General features: G+C 52.8%; 1 protein-coding gene across 4 annotated transcripts in view; it reads left to right on the plus strand.

Annotated features, from left to right (window-relative positions):
• FOXN3 (forkhead box N3) overlaps positions 1-18,950 on the plus strand; it is a 448,726-nt gene that overhangs the window by 308,315 nt on the left and 121,461 nt on the right. For all 4 annotated transcript variants that reach the window (XM_018053854.1, XM_018053856.1, XM_018053855.1 and 1 more), the window contains one exon: positions 10,795-10,859. In XM_018053854.1, the coding sequence (XP_017909343.1) occupies positions 10,795-10,859 (65 nt within the window). The remainder of the gene's footprint in view (positions 1-10,794; positions 10,860-18,950) is intronic.

The following is an 18,950-nucleotide window of genomic DNA, read 5'->3' on the forward strand; positions in this document are numbered from 1 at the left end:
CCCTCTCCAGGGGGTCTTCCCCACCCAGGGGTTGCATCCGGGCCTCCCGAGGTGCAGGCGAGCTCTTTACCCCTGAGCCACTGAAGGGTCACCTATGTTATAGCAGGCGTCGAAATTTCCTGTTTCTTTTCAAGGCTGAATAAAATTCCATTGCACGTATTTACCAAATAGCCTGTATCCGTGCATCGTCCATGGACGCTCGGGTTGCTTCCGCTCTTGATCTTTTGTGAATGATGTGCCTGTGAACAGGGGCATGTGAGCGACTGTTGAGCTCCATGTTCAGCTCTTTTAAGTCTCCACCCAGAGGCGGAGCTACCGCGTCATGTGGTGAGTCTGTGTGATTGTTTGAGGACCCTCCACAGTGTCTTCCGTAGCAGCCACACGGTTTCAAGGGAAAGCCTCGGTTAATTTCGTTGTCTTGCTTCTCCTCCGTGAGCCTCACAGCTGCAGCCTTCCTCCCTTCTGCTCCAGGCACGTCCGTTGAACTTGGCTGGTGACCACACTTGCACAGTCAGCCCAGATTTGGGAAGCTCCTCTGACCTCCCCAGGGCTTCCCTGGTGGCTCAGAGCGTAAAGCCTCTGCCTGCCATGCAGGAGACCTGGGTTCGATCCCTGGGTTGGGGAGATCCCCTGGAGAAAGAAGTGGCAACCCACTCCAGTACTCTTGCCTGGAAAATCCCATGGTAGGCTACAGTCCATGGGGTTGCAGACACGACTGAGCGACTTCACTTCACTTCTGACCTCCCCAAACTTCCTTTAAAAAAGCTGAGCTCATCCCATTGGCCCCTGGCAGAGGCCTCTGGGGCAGACTCTGGAGAGTCCTGAGCTGCTCCCGAGATTAAGCTGGAACCGAACTGGCCCTGAGGCCAGCCGACTTCATAAAGTATGCGAAGATACTTTGGCCCCCTGATGCAAAGAACTGACTCATTGGAAAAGACCCTGATGCTGGGAAAGATTGAGGGCAGGAGGAGAAGGGGACGACAGAGGATGAGATGGTTGGATGGCATCATTGACTCAATGGACATGAGTTTGAGTGAACTCTGGGAGATGGTGATGGACAGGGAGGCCTGGCGTGCTGCGGTCCATGGGGTTGCAAAGAGCTGGGCACGACCAAGTGATTGAACAACAGCAAACTGGCCCAAGACTCGTAGCTCTTGGAACAGCTGCTCAGCTTTCCTCAACTCCACCATTTTAATTGTGATCAGTAGGTTCATTTGCATCTAAAAGGCGTCGTTTTCTTATCAGCACCATTGAGTTGGGAACCAGTGTGCTCCGTTTATGTAGAGTGGCCCATTTTAACCAGGCCCATTAAGCAGTGAAAGTAAATGTGGGTGTTTTACAAATGCAAATATGTCATGCAAATAATGTACTTTATGCTGAATGATGCCTTGTTTTTCATATGTAAAATTAGAAGCTGTGTGGCACAAAGATAATGATGAACACCTTTGCATCTGTTCCTGAGGCGCATCCCAAGCTGGTGCGCCTCAAACTGCAGCCCAGGTTTCCAGCAGCCTTTCTTCAGTCCACTCAAACAGGCATTCCGTATTATCAGAAATACACAGGTACTTATCTAGTTATTCATGTATTCCTACGTAATCCAGAAATCACGGAAAACGGGAGTCCCAGTTACCAAATGTGTTACTTACAATCAGAGATGAGATTTGTCATTTTGTTTCCATTTTAAAGATTTTTAAGGTTTTATCCCAGATGATGGGTAGTGGAAGACATGTTACTTTGTGAGAGAACTGTGTCTACCAAGAGATTTTTAAAAGAAATCTTACTGTGTGAAATGATTCTGTTTTCTACTATTTGACACCAGCCCTTGTGTGCACTGAACGTGGCTAAATTCTAGGGGTCCCTCCCTCCATGGGTTCCTGGCCTTTGGAAAGGTGCACGTCTATGGAAAGAGAATTCAAGGTGTAAGGCATCAAGTCGGGAAACACCACAGGGGATCGGTTGCCGCACTGACTGTATGGAAATCACCAAATTGAGAGTGGGGAGGGGTACCGGGGAGGGAGGCCAGAAGAAGACCCAGGATGTGAGTTGAACCGTAAAGGGTGGGTGGGAGTTGGTCAGGCGAAGAGAACACGGGGGCAAGGCCTCTCTGGCAGGGGAGCAGGCTTGGGAAGCTGCAGAAGTCAAGGTGGGGCTGGAGCCCACAGGCCAGGGCCAAAACCCAGCCAGACCCAGATTCGTTGTGCCATTAGGAAAAACCAGCAATAATACAGTCAGCTCGCCTCGGTGGTGCACGTGGGCAGGCACCACGCGAGGGGGGACAGGCCGCAGTCATCTGGGCCTCGGCTCTGGGTGGGGCCCCCCGTGACCCAGGAGAGGAGAGCTTGGCGCGGGCCAGCCCCAAGTCTTCGCTAGCACGCGGCAGGGTGATGGGGCCCAGTGGGGTCTGGAGGCACTGGGTGATGTTGGATGACAGGCAGGCTAAGAAGTTGCTGGTTCTGGCAGTGGGAGGTGAGCGGAGACCAGGGGTGGCGGAGGGAGGGAAGAGTCCAGAGGAGGAGAGAGCAGCAGGGGTGTTGCTTTAGCAGAGGAGGAGCGGACTCGGGTAGAGATAATGGGGATGAGTGAGCCTCTCCAGCTCGGCTCTGGCTCCAGAAAAGAGGGGTGACGTCTCTGCCTGATGAGGTGTGGAAAGGCAGGTTTGGGGCTTGGTGGATGGAGAGAAGCGTGAGGTGAGCCTAGTGGACTTGCTGACCATAGGTAGTGGTTTTTGGCAGGGGGCAGTTTCATCTTCTAGAGGACACATGGGAGTGTCGATAGCTCTGTCAGACTCGAGATCTCTGAGGGAGAGAATTTCGCTTTGGGACCCAAGACGCGGCTTCAGTCACTCAGAGCTTTGTGCGGCAAAAGGTTTTCTTGCAGTGGAAAAGGGACAGAGAAGCTTCTGACATAGACATCAGAAGGGGGCAGAGAGTGCCCCGTCGCCAGTCTCAGCAAGGGATCTGTATACTTTTTCGATCGGTTACCAAGAATAAATCAAAAGAATGTCTCAAGGTTGTAAAGGTCTTACCAGACCCAGCATACATCTTACCATAACGGGATTAGTCAGGCGGTTTCTGTTAAGGAGAAACATGTCCTTGAGCTGGATACATTGTTGTTATATAATCATTAGCACAGAGCTTCAGGGGAAACACAGCCTCCAGCAGCACGTGTTGTTTGTTGTGTAATCATTAACTCCTGGCTTCAGGAAAGGTAGTCTTAGGTGAAATACATTGTTGCCGCAATAGTTCAGAGTTTAAGAAAAGAGGTCTTAGTGACTAAGCAGAGGGAATGTAGGGGGAAAAAAGTCCCCCCCCCCCCCCACCGCCCTAGTCCTCTTCCTCAAGGGCCTGGACTCCTTATCAACCTACCTAAGAACTAGCTCTCTTAGTATCTGGAGGCATTTTTATTTTTAATTTTATTATTATAATTTTTAATTTTTTTGGCTGCACTGCATGGCATGTGAGATCTGTTTCCTGACCAGGCATCGAACCTGCGTCCCCTGCAGTGAGTCTCATCTCCCTTCATTTATTCGTTTGGCTGTGCCGGGTCTCAGCTGGGCCCCTCGGCTCCTTCGCTGCGTGTGTGGATTCTCTGTGGTGCACAGACTCAGTTGCTCTGCGGCATGTGGAAGCTTAGCTCCCTGAGCAGGGATTGAACCCATGTCCCCCACGTTGCAGGATGAGCTCTTAACCGCTTGACCACCAGGGAAGCCCCGAGACACTTTCAGTTGTTACAGCTGAGGAGAATCGGTGCCGGTATCCAGGGGTGGAGGCAGGGAGGCTGCCGAACATCGCAGGACCCGCAGGGCAGCCCCCACCACAGAGAGCATCCAGTCCGAAAGGTCAGCAGCGCTGAGGTCCCGAAACCTTGGCTCAGGTCAGCATCACCTCTCAGACGCATTTGAGGAGGGCAGCCCTGAACTTTTAGTGTATTCTGTGAAACGTTATTGATGTGTTCAACGTTATACAGTAGGTCCTACTCCAGAGCAGCCGCCTCTGTCTGATGCTTACAGCCCCTCTGCCCCTAGTGTACCCAGGGCCTTGGCTGTGGTGGGCATATAGGGATGGTTTGCAGGTGGATCCAGCTGGAGGCTGGATGAGTCTCCAGGTTTTAACATTTGGCTAAGGGCTCGACTTAGCACAGGGTGACAGAGGGGCTTCATGTCTCACTGAGACCCAAGTTTCCCCTCCCAGCAATCTTGCCACGCTCTCTGTTGTGGCTTCCGTGGTCCTTGCTGGTGACGGTTTGATCACATCGCTAATGCCTTCCCATGACTGTCAGGGGCTTCCCAGGTGGCAGTAGTGGGAAAAAATCCATCCGCCAATGCAGGAGAGACGTGGGTTCCATCTCTGGGTCCTGAAGATCCCCAGAGGAAGGCATGACAGCCCACTCCAGAAATCTTGCCTGGAGAGTCCCATGCACAGAGGAGCCTGGAGGGCTACAGCTTTCTTTAGAGAAGTTGGCATCTGTGGAGCCGCTTCTCCCAGCCTATTGATTTTCAGACACCGTTCATTGCTACTTTGGGTGGAGGAACATTTGCAAATGAGATGTTCTCCAAGCACGCTCAAGGGGAAGAGGGAGGTGAAAGTGTGGTCAGCTCTTGCGTCATAAAAACGAAGATGAGAGCCAGGCTGGGAGAGTCCCCAGGAGGTGGGAGGGAGCAGGGGCACCGGGCCCGTCACCGCGCGTCTCTGAACTGCAGCATCGTTGTGACCGAGACGGCCGCTGCGGTTGTTGAAGTGCTCAGAGCATCCTCCTACACGTGTCATCTCATTTAATTCTCTAGCGCTACACACTGTTACTGCCCCAGTTTATAGGCGTGGAGTTGAGATGCGGACAGATTTAAAGACTTTCTGCCTTGTGTGTCCAGCAGTCAGATTCCTGGAGTCCAAATCTTGTGCTTCTGCCACCAGACCTTGGATGGGACCAGGCGGCCACTGAGACCCCTTTGCACGTCAGCGAGTGTCAGGAACCCTTCTGAGAGTTCTGAGCTTTCAACGGGGCTCTTTAGTGATGCCTCTCAAACTATGATGGGTGTCTTCTGAAACCTGAGACCATCTCACCCAAGTCTCTCTGATTCCTGCACTCCAAACTCCAGGACTGGCACCCTTCAGCCAACAGGTCTGAGTTAGCATGTGGCGCAGGTCAGCTTGTTTTCCTGCGACATCCTGTGATCAGTCCACACTTAGAATTAACAGTAGAATTCCGAGTTTCTCTATTTTCCCAGGAATTCTCCCTTCTTTGCGGCTTGCCTTAAATGTTGTGTTCCCGGGGAGACACAGTCTGGTGACCGACGTCAGGCATCCTGCAGAATTGCCATCATGCTTTTTTGGTGCTGAGAATTGGGCCGGGACCCGCTCTGCTGCCTGAAGACTGGCAGGCCCGCTCCGGCCTCGGGAGGGACCGGGTTGGGACAGGCTGGTGTCGCCGCCTCCCTTTCCTCTGCCTGGTCGGTTTGGGCTTTCTGCTTTCTCGTGTGCTTTGGGCCAGTCTGGCAGGGACGTTAACTTCAGGGACCTTCAGAGAGACCGTGTGGAAGGCGCTCTTTACTGCCTGGGACTCTTCTTCGGGGGTCCTCCTTGTATTCATCCTTTCTCTCTCTTACTCTCTATCTCTCTCTCACTTTATATTCAAATTTTTTGTTACGGTGGTAAAACACACACCATCCAACGGAGCATCTTAACCATTTAAATCTACTGTTCAGTGGCATTAAGTATGTTCACAGCAGTGGGAACCAACCTGCAAAACGCTTTCAGCTCACAAAATTGAAACTCTGCACCCAGTAACCGAGTCTCGTCTCCTGCCCGCTCGGCCTCGCCCAGCCTCCGGCAACTCCCGTTCAGTCTTGTCTCTGTGAACTCGGCTGCTGCGGTCAAATGCAGTCTTTGTCCTTGGGTGACTGGCGTGTCTCACTCAGTGTGATGTCCTCCGGGCTCATCCGTGTTATATCCTGTTTCCCAGGTCCACCAGCTCTCCCTCTGCAGCCGGGTCCTTAGGAAAAAGCAGATACTTTACAAAAAGCTGTTGTTGTTCAGTTGATCGGTCATGTCTGACTCTTGGTGACGCCGTGGGCTGCAGCACACTGGGCTTCCCTGTCCTTCACTAATTCCGGGAGTTTGCTCAGACTCACGTCTGTTGAGCTCGTGATGCCATCCAACCATCTCACCCTCTGTTGCCCCCTTCTCCTCCTGCCCTTAGACTGTACTTAGAGTACCCAGTGTCTTCCTTAATTTTCTTAGGCTTACAGAATGTCCTGGCTGGTGAATATGGGTGTGGTTCTTGCCAGAACCTCCCAGGGTCTTGTTCAGCCAGTCCTGCCCACGATGAAAGCCCATGGGTGTCACCTGACCCATGACGCCATCATACCAAGGGCCACCTTGGGGCCGGGCAGCCTTCTGGCTTCCGTGTCCCTCTGGGAGTTGGCAGAACCCCGCAGCGAGCGTGAGCCCCGGGGCAGTGCGTCTCCGGCAGATGCTGGCCGTGCTGCCTGGACGGTAGGGCGCCTCCCTGGGGATTTGCTGGCTCAGCCCCGGTCTTCATGGTCAGCCGGGCCCGTGTTCTCAGATGTCAGCTCACAAGCTGCCTCTTCTGGCCAGCCAGGCCTCTTAACCCAGCGGTCACCTTTGCCACATGTGGGTTTGGCTCTTAAGGCTGGAGGTCGTGGGCTGTGTTAGAGCGTCGCTGAAACAGGACGTTTGTGGTGCGGCGTTGGCTCATTTCTTCTGATCTGAGCCCACGGGTCTGTCTGTCGTATGGAGAGCTGACTGCTTTCTCCACCCTGGGGTTTTCCTCGGAGAGAGTCCCAGGGAAACACCATCTGCAGCCTCCTCGCGTGGAGGAGAGCTCAGGACTGAGAACCAGAAGCCTGCCGGAGAAGGCGGGCGGTGAGGAGCGGGGCCGAGGCCGTTGCCGGCACGCTGGGCTGGGCTCGGACTGGCCGCTGGCCCGCCGTGATGAGCTGGACTCGTCCCTCCTCCTGCATACCCACAGCATGGGAGGCGGGCCCCGCCCTGCTCGCTCGCAGCTGGGAGGATCCCACGGGGCGCGTGATGGCCGCGGTGATTTGGGAACGTGAGCACCACTGCAGGGGGCTGAGGACCCTTAAGGAGCTCCTGTGGCCCCTGCCCAGGGCGGTGACCGCTGGCAACACAGGCCTGGCACTTAGGTCATTGCGTAAGGAGAGTCCTCTGTCTACCCCCGCAAACAGCGCCCCATTCCCCACCCCTTGATTTGCCGTGGGAGTGAGTGGTTTCCGGAGTGGCTTGAGTTGTTGGTGAGCCACGATGTTGTGTCTGACCCTTCGAGACCCGTGCACTGCATCGGGCCAGGCTCCCCTGTCCTTCACTGTCGCCGAGTTTGCTCAAACTCATGGCAGGCTGCAGTCCACGGGCCTGTACCGAAGGCCTGCACCATTACAGACTCAGTGGGCATAGGCGTGTGTTAGCCACTCGGTCACCTCCAGCACTTTGCGGGCCCCCTGGACGTAACTGAATGATACGTGCATGGAGACACACACACACACACACTGAGTCTGCAACACTGTCTGATATCTCATCCTCTGCCTTCTCCTTTTGCCTTCAGTCTTCCCCTGCCTCGGGTTTTTCCAATGAATAGGCTTTTCTCATTAGGTGACTAGCTTGCTGGTTGCAAAGAGTGGGCTTGGAGCTTCAGCTTCAGCACCACTCCTTCCAATGAATATTTAAGGCTAATTTCTTTTAGGATGGACTGGTTGGATCTCCTTGCAGTCCAAGGGACTCTCAAGAGCCTTTTCCAGCACCACAGATCAAAAGTATCCATTCTTCAGCACTCAGCCTTCTAGGATGTAATCCAACCCTCACATCCTTACATGTCTCCTGGAAAATCCATAGCTTTGGCTAGATGGACTTTTGTCGGCAAGGTGATGTATCTGAAATTCTGCCACAAAAACCTTGATCACTAGCTTCTCTGAGTTACTGTGGTTCCTATCTACTTTTAAGTAATTTCACTTACTTTTTCAAACTAACTTTGAGCTTTAAAGGCCCATGAGCCAGGAGTATCTCCAAATGGAAGGAAAAAAATCAGTTTGCTGGCCCCCAACCTGAAGCCACAAGGGCCATAATCACTGGTCTTTTCCACACACACTTCTAGTCTCTTTAGATAGATTTACGGGAGACTGGACCTGGCGAGGTGTGACTGTGAGCTTCCCAGGTGGTGCTAGTGGTTGGTAAAGAACCCGCCTGCCAATGCAGGAGATGTCAGAGACGTGGGTTTGATCCCTGGCTCGGGAAGGTCCCCTGGAGGGGGGCATGGCAACCCACTCCAGAATTCTCGCCTGGGGAATCCACGGACAGAGGAGCCTGGCGGGCAGCTTGTCCATCAGGTTGCAGAGTCAGATATGAGTGAAGCGACTTTGCACACACAGGCACGACAGTAAGCTCCGAGAGGCCATAACACGGCTTGTAATTTTTCCGTCCATGTCCAAGCACAGTTTTCAGCAAGTACTTAATAAATCCAACCATCTCCTCACAGTTAGAAGATGTCATTTGGGAGCAGCCATCCCGAAGAAGAGAATGAGATATAAGGCCAGTGAGCCCAAAAGCTTCACAGTGAGCACAGCAGAGAACGGCTCACCTGAGGGACAGAGGCCCCAGGTGAGCGCGTGTCTCGGGCGGGCAGGGCCCCCATCGGGGCGGGCAGGGGCGGCGCCGCTCCCTGTGTGCCATGAGGATGGCCTCCGCGCCAGCACTGCAGCGCCCGCCGCGGCCGGGGTGTAGGTGCGTCAGCGGGACGCTGTAGACATGTCTGAGTGGATTTCCAACCTACAGGGAACGTTCCGCGTCTACCGGCTGGGTTTACCCGTCCTCTCTTCCCCACGTTTATTCCACCCCTGCGGTCCACTCGGTTTCCAGCCAGATCAGGTCAGGATGGAGAGGAAGCTTGGAGGGAAGCAAGCCGGATATTGAGGCTTCTGCAGCAGTACTCTGTTCTGAATTCTGCAGAAGCAGCAGCTCCTCTGTAATGGAGTCCTCTGTTTTTAATTCCCTTTAGACGCCAGGATATGCAGTGTTGGCGGGAAAAGGTGGGAAAAGGTGGGAAAGCCTCAGGAGCCAGCTGGGGTTGCGAAACGATACTCTTAAGCCTTTTCAGGCACTCTTCATGGGACTTTGATCAGCCTCAGATTGGAAGTGGATGGGAGTCCGAGAGAAGAGCGCTCTGCCGGCTGCCGGCACCTGCGGCTCGAGGCCCCTCCAGGTCGTCTGTTCTGCGCGGCCCCGGGCGCGCGGGGGCCACCGCCGCCAGCGCCACCGCGGGGACGCGGCAGCCTCGCTTGCCCTGGGCGGGGCGGACCGGCGCCAGAATCAACAGAAGCTCCATCCTTTAAGTCAGGGTTCCCCCCGTGCGTTTCCGACACGTCTGCCGTTGCTCCGACGCGTCTGTGTGCGGCAGCTCTTTCCCTCTCCTTTCTCGGCTCCTCACGAGTCCTCATACCTGCTGTGCCGTGTGTATCTCTGGGACTGAAGTCTTGGTCAGCAGGGTGTGTCCCTGACATCTCTCCTTCTTGTTAACAAGTTGCATTATTGGAGAACCTGATTGACTCTAGAAGCATGCGCTGGCAAGTCCTTCAGACTTGTGTGTGTGTGTGTGTGTGTGTGTTCATGTTCGCCAATCTTACAGACGTGTATTCAGACCCAATTTTTTATTTTTTTTAATGTTGAAGGTGATTGATAATGCCTTAACCAGGATCGTTTGCCACATTCTATTTTGGAGAAAGTAATTTATGCCACCTCTGGGGCTGGCTGTAGTAACAGTTTTGACTAAGTGCTCGCTAACATTAATCTAAACCAATCCTTGATTTAGAATCACCTCCTTTCCACTCCAAGGATATTTTCCTAAGACAGGCTAGGTTATAAAGTTTTTCACTGGGCGTCTTAAAACAGTGAAAATGCTGGTCTGTAAATGTGTTAAAGTGTCTGTGTGATGCATTGATCTTTCCCCTTTCCTTGCCTCTCCTGTTACAGAGCTGTGAGTGGTAACATAGCTGCAAAATGTTTTATAGGATACAGAGTGCAACACTGTAAGCCAGGAAATTGAAAACGGGATGGGAGACTGGCCGCGAGGGAGGGAGGGAGGCGCTCAAGGTCAGATCTGTGCATTAGGGGTGGTGGCAGAAACACCAGAAGGGAAACTTGCCTTTGCACTGGGCCAGTGGCACCGGAAGTGGTGGAAAACCTGCTGACCTCAGAAGATGTGGATGGGGTGGTGGGGGGGGGGGCGGGGAGGGAGAGAGAGAGAGAGAAGGGAGGAGGGTTGAGACGGTGATCAGAATACCCACACGGACAGGATCTGCACTTTGAAAGATGAAGCTCATTCGTCATTCAACAAGCCTGCTGCTGCTGCTAAGTCGCTTCAGTCGTGGCCAACCCTGTGTGACCTCATAGATGGCAGCCCACCAGGCTCCCCCATTCCTGGGATTCTCCAGGCAAGAACACTAGAGTGGGTGGCCATTTCCTTCTCCAATGCACGAAAGGAAAAGTGAAAGTGAAGTCGCTCAGTCGTGTCCAACTCTTCATGACCCCATGGACTACAGCCTACCAGGCTCCTTTGCCCATGGGATTTTCCAGGCAAGAGTACTGGAGTAGGTTGCCATTGACTTCTCCATCAACAAGCCTAATGCTCTTCAAAGATGCATTTTCGGAGGGTATGGATAGGGCATAGCTGGGACGGTGTTTTGAAGCCACTTGGAAGGGCGTGTTTGTAGGCCGTCCCCCGAGCAAGTGTGGACAGCTCTGGCTCACGCTGCTTTCTCTTCCGTTTCAGCACATCAGGTCCACCCCTCTGGCCAGGCAGCACCTTCTTCAAGAGGAACGGAGCCCTCCTGCAAGGTAGGCCTCTGCACGCCCCTGCCCCCGCATCCCCACCCTCCTTGCGGAGGGGCGCTCCTGCCCCCTGCCTGGGTGCCTCCTGTGGGTGGCCCTGTGTCTCCGTGTCTCTTTGTTCTGTCCTCCACTCGTCTCCTGGTTGCTCTACTCGTTGGTCTGAGATGAGACGGTTTCTTTGGTCTGTCGTCACTGGTGAGATTCGAGAAGCGCTTGGCTTGCTTTGGTGAAATTGGAATTATGCGTAATGATGTCTCGGTGACAGAAATGGGTTGAGAAAACCGAAGTCAAACCCCGTTACGGATTGCCTGCGCTTGGCAATCTCCGAGGAATGCTGTGGGCATTTGGGTGCTCGGGTCTCGTGGAGATTCCCTTCTTGCTTATTGTCCGACATCCATGGGTGCCCAGAAGGGTGACTGAGGCAGGTTCGGAGGGTCAGAGTTCACACCCATACCTCTTGTCCCTGCAGGCGTCATTTGCGAGGGGCACAGGGGGGCATTCTCCCTGCTGTCCATTCCGTCCTCAGCTGCCTAACAACTTCCTATCCCATGCGCTCAAGGAATTCAAACTGCCTTTCATCTCTAATTTTGCCATCAAGCGTCTTTAGAAATGGCCACAGTCAAAGAAGACTGCGTGGCTAAAGACAGCAAGAAGATGCCTGCTGTCTACTTTAGAAAGTGTTTGGGGAGATGACCGTTCAGCATGCTTGCCCTGCAGACCGGCTGGAATTGGCTGCCCCCGAGGGTCTTGACTTGCCCTCGCCGCTAGCCTCTCTTGACTGGCTGGGCCTCACAGGGGCACCACTGACCCGAAGCAAGTGGGTTGCTGGTGCCAAGAGCTTTGGACCTGTCCTGGGCTCTAGGTTGAGGAGTTTCAGTGAACCTTGGTTGGTTGAGAGCTGCTAAGCCTCTTTTTCTTAAAAGTACACGCTGAGGGTCAGCCATGGGTGGGAAAGAGCAGGCTAAAATGCATCTAAGAAGTATTTAACTTCAGGTTCCAGAGCAGCTCAGACGGCTGAGAGAGACGCCGTTGCCTTTGCGAAGTTGTTTTCAAGGCCATACAATTGCATGCTTTTTTGTATAGCCTGTGAAACTGGGGACTTAGGACTTTGTGTCTTTGCTTGGTCGGTGAAATTTAGGCAGGCAGGTCTGGTTAATTCTGATTTTAGTAATTGTTATAGATATCCTGAATATTTAAGAAAAAAATTGGAAAATGCCTCCACTCTTAAATATTAAGACATAACTTAAAAGATATATACTCAATGCTCCCTTCAGAAAGTGTAAATGATGAGCCTTTGGGTTTTCTCAAGGGGATTTCCAAGTTGTACGCCCCTTATTTTTCCTCTAGATCTGTAGCAATAACACGAATGCCATTCATGGTTGGATTATTTTCACAAAAGTGATTTTATTTACTGAGAGCACTTTCCTACAGGATTTTTATTCATCAAGTTCCACATTAGGGAAGATTTGCTCTAAGCATGTTAGTTTTTGGTTATTTCTACGGGGCACATGCATGAGGGAAAAATTGATAAGGTTTCTGAAGCTGAGCGATTTCATTGTGAGATTCTGTCTCATTGGGTGGTAGACATAGTTTCTGTTCTTTATAGGGTTAAATATTCCTAATTACTCTTAGGCATTGAGAATTGAATTATTACAGATTTCAGATGCTCGTTGAATCCACATCCAATTCCATTCGTCCTATTAATTTTTTGGTACATGTGGAAATCAGGATCTCGGTGAGAAGTCGGGAGTGGGTGGAGATTTGTGAATGGTATTTCCTGTTTCTTCACTTGCTGTATCTGTATAGAGAGTTTGCAAGACACTTAGGTCATGGTAAGAGTTTTAAAACTATGTGTATTCTTCTGAATTAAACCTTTTTAGTTGATTTTATTAAGGTAAAGTCGATTCTCAGTGTTGTGTTAGTTTCTGTTGCACAACAAGCTGCCTCGGTTATGAATATGCATACACATATGTTTTCCATGTTCTTTTCCATTGTGGTTGCTCACAGGATATCGGATGCAGTTCCCTGTTCTCTACAGTAGGACCTGGTTGTTGATCCATCCTGATGCACCCGCCCATCCCAGGCTCCAGGTCCCTCCCTCCCCAGCCTCTCCCCGCCCCCCTGACCACCCTAAGTCTGCCCTCTGGGTCTGTGAGTCTGCTTCTGTTTTGTAGATGTTTGTCGGATGGCGGGTTTCTCTGGTGGACAGTGCTCATTAAGAAGTTGCTGATGCTCAGGAACAAAAGTCTCTCAGTAAAGAGAGGGGAGGAGAAAGAAGGGAGCTGCCCAGTCACGCCGGCGGGAGGTTTAGCTTAGGATCAAGTAGAAGAAAACGTAGCCGATTTGTGCCTGCCTTCTCATCTTTGCACTTCATACTTGCAGTACATGGCCACTCTTTTTTTAATGTCTGTGGGAAGCAGGAAGAGGTTTTCCTGGATAAGCAGGCTGGGAGAGAACTCTGTTACTAGGATCAGCCACAGGCATGGAGACAGCAGGCCAAGAAGACGCCTTAACGAGCTGAGTTCTAGGAGCAGAGCAGAAGGTGAAGCCTGGTCACACGGGGTGACACAGGGCCGGCCAGCAAAGCCCAGCTGTGACCGTGGGCGGAACCTGAGGAGCCAGGCGGCCCTGGGGCTGGGGAGGACCTGCTCTGTGGCCTGGCCCTAGGGGCTGAGAGTGGAGGAAGCTAGACGCTGCCTAAGGAGCAGATAGGCCAGTTGCTTCAGGGGCTGAGCCTTGCTTTTGTCAGGAGGGAGGGCACGCGGGGCCGCCACTTCCTGGGAGAGCTGACACTTGCTCAGGGCCTTGGAGAAACTGCTGAGGGGGGCGTACCCAGAGGGGGAGCCACCAGAGCCCGTGGGCACGAGAGGACCGAGAGAGGACCGCAGGCGGAGAGCGCTGTGGGGCTCCCGGGGCGGGCGCGGAAACAGGGCCTTGTGGGTGCTTTGCAGTCATGCCTCAGGCGCTCCAGGGTGTGTCTTGGGAGAAAAGCTGCAATTTCCAAAGAGGAAGTGATAGAAGGGCAAGCCTGCGCCCAAGGAGCATGGCAGCCTCGCGGTCGCAGCAGGGGCTGGTGTGCCTTGTCTGATGGCCACTTGGTTTCTGAGCTGTTGAGCAGGGACGCAGCACAGTAATTTTTTTTCCAGCGTAAACCCGATTGCAGGAATCAACTAGAAGCGCTGGAGGTGCTGCCAGGGCGGCCTCTGGGATCTGGTTCTTGCGGGGTCGCTGGCAAGAGGGCCTGCTGATTCATCTCCCGGTTTTGAGGATAATGGGCTAAGATTTGGCTTGGATTACACCAGGCACGGATACTTAACATAATTGGTCGTTTCATCAGTTCACAGTATTTATTGTAAACGCCCTTTAGGCTGCGAGAGACAATTTCAGGACATTCACAGTTTGAGTGAGTAGAGAGCACTTCAGATCTTGTACAATAGAGATCTAGCTGAGCGCCAGAAGGGGACCAGCCCTGTGTTTAAAGGGGCCCCAGGATGAAGCCAAACAGATGAGTGGGGCTCATTCTGCGCCCTCAGGAGTGGCCAGCTGACAGGCGTCCCCAGCGTCCCCTCTGCCTGTCTCTGTGTGTCTCTCTGATGATCTCTGGGTGTGAAATACATTTTTAAAACTATCTTTAAAAAAACCTTTTTGTTGGAGTATGACTGATTCACAGTGTTGTTAGGCTCAGGTGTACAGCAGGATTAAGCTATACATACACATATGCCTGACTCTCTGTGACCCCGTGGACTGTGGCCCACCAGGCTCCTCTGTCCATGGGATTCTCCAGGCAGGAGGAGTGGGGTGGGTTGCCATGCCCTCCTCCAGGGGATCTTTCTTATCCAGGGATCAAACCCGAGTCCCCAGTGTATCCTGCATAGGCAGGCAGGTTCTTCACCTCTTAGACTCTCTTCCCGTATAACTTATTACAGAGCACGGAATAGGGTGTCCTTGTGAAATACATTTTAAAATTTCTGCAGTTCAGTTCAGTCACTCAGTCGTGTCTGACTCTTTGCAACCCCATGGACTGCAGCCCACCAGGCCTCCCTGTCCATCACCAACTCCCAGAGTTTATTCAGACTCATCTCCACTGAGTCGGTGATGCCATCCAGCCATCTCATCCTCTGTCGTCCCCTTCTCCTCCCGCTTTCAATCTTTCCCAGCATTGGGGTCTTTTCAAATGTCAGCTCTTTGCATCAGTATTAAATTTTGGCCAAAGTATTAAATTTTCTTAGGTAAATTAAAATTTCTTAGGTATTAATAATAACATCATATTTTCTTAATGAAAACAGTGTTTCATGTGTGTGTGTTTTCCCTCTTTGGAACTCCCGATCCCCAACCCTTGTCCCCCCGCACATATACACACGTTCCATTCACTCCTTCAGACTGAAAATTAGGTTCCTTCATTTAAACGTCAGCCGTGGTTGGATTACGTTAGTGGGCCAGCGACCCCTAGTCAGAGGCGGTCCTGGGCCCTGGTCTGACCCTCCTCTGCTCCCCCCACCGTGCGGGTCATCCCTGCTCCTGTTCCCGCCGCCCCGCGGATCCTCCACGTCCGCCCGCCTGGGGCCTTCGTGAGCTCTGCAGGCCCCCGAGCTCCACACGGGGTTTTGTTCGGAGAGAAGCTGCTGCCTCCGCAGCTGTGACTGCTGACCGCGTGGCCCAGGCCTCACCTTTGCTCTCTGTCTCCACGTGTCGGGCGGGGATGGGGCTGGAGTCCCCTGGGGAAGCCCGCCCCCCGCACCACCGCCGGCAGCCCTGGGGGCAGACCCCGCCTCGCCGCTCTTCTCGAAAAGCCCTTCAAACCCCGAAGCGCCCCCTCGCCTCCCCGGCCAGCCCACCGCTGCTTCCGCAGAACGCAGGAGTGGAATTCGAATAAACCCCCTACCGCGCAGGGCAGATGTTTCTCTGCACTCGCTTCTCACAGCCCCCCAGCTGCACTAGTGAGCTGGGAAGAAGACCTTCGAGGCGTTTCCAGCGCCCCGAGCAGGACAGAGCCACCCCAGGCCGGGAGCAGACCGAGAGGCCACGCTGGGAACCCTGCAGGGAGTCGGCTATGCCCGCAGGTGACTTGCTTCAGACGCCAGGCTCCCGGCGGCCTTCACGGGCTCGCTCTGCTGGGAGTCCTGTGTGTCGCCACTCTCCACGACACTGACCCCTTCTCGGTCCCGTAGCTGCTCTGCGGGTTTTCTCAGCTAAAACGTGCGCAGGGTAGCGCCCCTCTTCGGTGTATTTGCTGCTGCGACAAACCCCACAGCCAGTATCAGTGCATCAGAGACGGGTTCTAGTGGACGGAGCCGAGCGCCGCCAGTGACGGAGCCGCGCGCCGCCAGTGACGGAGCCGAGCGCCGCCAGTGACCGACCTGCTTGGGTCCCAGCTCTGCTGCTTGGTAACCGCTGTGACCTTGGACAGACCTCATGGCAGGCCTAGGGTTTCATGTTCTTGCCTGCGAATCAAGGAGTGGACCTCAGAAATGGCAGGGGTTTCCCGTAGATGGCCGCGCTGGTCCGTCCTAGCAACGTCCCAACGTGGGTCGAAATGGCCTCAGCCCAGTGGAAGGAGTGCTCCCTTCAGCAGACGGTCAGAAGAGAGGAGGCAGGTCCGCCGCTGCTGGCCGTGTCCTGATCCTCGAACCAGGCCTTTCTCCAAGGTCTCAGATAGTAGCGTGCCCCGTGGCTCCGTCACAGCCCACTCTCTGTGACCCTGTGGACCGCAGCCCGCCAGCCTCCTCTGTCCCTGGGATTTCCCAGGCAAGGATGCTGGAGTGGGTTGCCATTTCCTACTTCAGAGGATCTTCCCAATCCAGGGATCAAATCAGAGTTTCTTGCATCTCCCGCTTTGGCAGGCAGATCCTTCAGCACTGCTGCCATCTGGGAAGCTCTGTGGGAGGCATCGTGGTTCAGGTTTGGACAATGTGGGAATGAACTGTTCTGGCTTCTTGGACACTGGGCTCACCCTCTCTGAGGGGATAATAGTAGACATGCTTGTCTCGTAGGGTCCTTGTGGGACTCAATGATGAATTCATATCAGTAAAGCATTGAAGTGAAGTGAAAGTCGTTCAGTCGTGTCTGACTCTTGGCGACCCCAAAGACTATATAGTCCATGGGATTCTCCAGGCCAGAATACTGGAGTGGGCAGCCTTTCCCTTCTCCAGGGGATCTTCCCAACCCAGGGATCGAACCCTGGTCTTCCACGTTGCAGGCGGATTCTTTACCAGCTTAGCCACAGGGCAGTCCTAGTAAAGCATTGAGAACATGCTAAATTCCCAGAGTTTAGTTATTATAACATTTGACAGAACTGTGAATGTTAGGAAAAGGGGGCCGACATCCCCTGAGTGTGGTGTCCCTGTACTGTTCATCTTCTCTGCTATAACTTCCCTTGTCCATTGAGGGTGGCTAGACGGTAAAGAATCCCCCTGCAATGCGGGAGACCTGGGTTCAATCCCTGGGTTGGGAAGATCCCCTGGAGAAAGGAATGGCTCCCCACTCCAGTATTCTTGCCTGGAGAGTTCCATGGACAGAGGACCCTGGCGGGCTACAGTCCACGGGGTCGCCAAGAGTTGGACACGACTGAGTGACCAAGCACACACAGTGATTCTCAGAACAGGGCAGAAAACGAGATAGCCCCGATGGATTTCCATGTGGATCTTAAAAACAAGCTATTCACCTCTTTCTATTAGATTCCTTTCAAATAGGACTGCCTCCTGTGAGTTCCTGGCTCACAAAGACTGAGAGTCTTTTCCGTTTGATTGTGTTACACCCAGCAGGAGTGTAGATTTCCATGCAAAGGAGCACAGATTCAGCACAGCAGCCCAGGTTTGAATTCCTTTGTCTCTAAGAATTGGCTGTTTGACCTTGGGCCTCAGTTTCCATTGTCTGTAAAATGGGGCTATGAGTTGTGCTCCCCAGAATCTTTGCAGAGATTAAAGGAGGGTGTGAACATGAAAACATCTGACCAGCTCAGCACCGGACCGACACCTCACAGATACTTAATAGTGAGAGTTTGGTTTTGTTTTTTTAAGATTTGCTTAACCGTTTGTTTATTCTTGGCTGTGCTGGGTGTCCTGTGCTGCGAGGCCTTTCTCTAGTTGTGGTGAGCGGATTGAGCCGGTGTCCCTTGCGTTACAGGGTGGATTCTGGGCTGCCAGGGAAGTCCAGTTGTGAGAGTTTTTAACCTTTGACTTCTTCATGGTCGAGGTTTTTGATCCTTAATCCTAGCTGTGTATTCAGGGTACAAAGTTCCAAATTTCCTCAGAGGAGTGGGCTCCCACACTGCCCGTCTTGGTGGGACGTCAGTTCCTGCCACCAGCCTTGCTGGCAGTTCTTTCCTGGTGGCCCCAGAGTGTGCCGGGCCCCATCCCTACTCCAGGCGCATCCATCTTTCTCTGCATCCAGACCCTGGTTTTGTTCGGGCTCCCCCTGCCCCTCCCCCCACATTTCTTTCCCATTTGGCTGGAGCCCCCAGGCTCTTTGGCTTCTTTCGTCTAATCTGCTCCACAAGCTGACTCTTTTGTCCATTTTGCAAAGAGGGAATTCACCTAATGCATAAATCTCTTGATTCTTGCCCCTAGGCACACCCGTTTTCCAAAAAAAAAAAAAAATTAGAAATAGCAGAAAGGGAACAAAAACACCTCTCTTCATTTCCCCGCAGTGCTGATTGCCTTCTGCCTCCTTTTGGCCTGCAAAAGCCCTTTAGGTTTTTCCGAGGAGCCCTTATCTCTTGGCATGTTTCGCTATTGTTCTCACTGAGTTCTTTGTAAAGATATTTATGTAACTGGAATTCAGTAACAGAGTCACCTGACTGTTTCTGTTGACTATCGCGTGGAGTTACAGGGGTGGTGGTCTGTTCTCATCACTCACGTTCCGTGTGGTCACTGAGAATATGCTCTTAAGTTACTAAAAGGAAGTGCATTTCTGTTTTATTTCTACTCCAATCTTTTTTTTTATTGAAGTATAGTTGTTACTCAGTATTTTATAAGTGCACCATATAGTGATTCCTCCGTGGAGGTTATCCTCCATTTATAGTTATTATAAAATATCGACTATATTGCCTGTGCTGTAAAATATATCCTTGTAGCTTATTTTGTGTCCGATAGTCTGTGC

The sequence above is a fragment of the Capra hircus genome, chromosome 10 (assembly GCF_001704415.2).
Source record: "Capra hircus breed San Clemente chromosome 10, ASM170441v1, whole genome shotgun sequence".
In the NCBI taxonomy this organism is placed as follows: Eukaryota; Metazoa; Chordata; class Mammalia; order Artiodactyla; family Bovidae; genus Capra; species Capra hircus.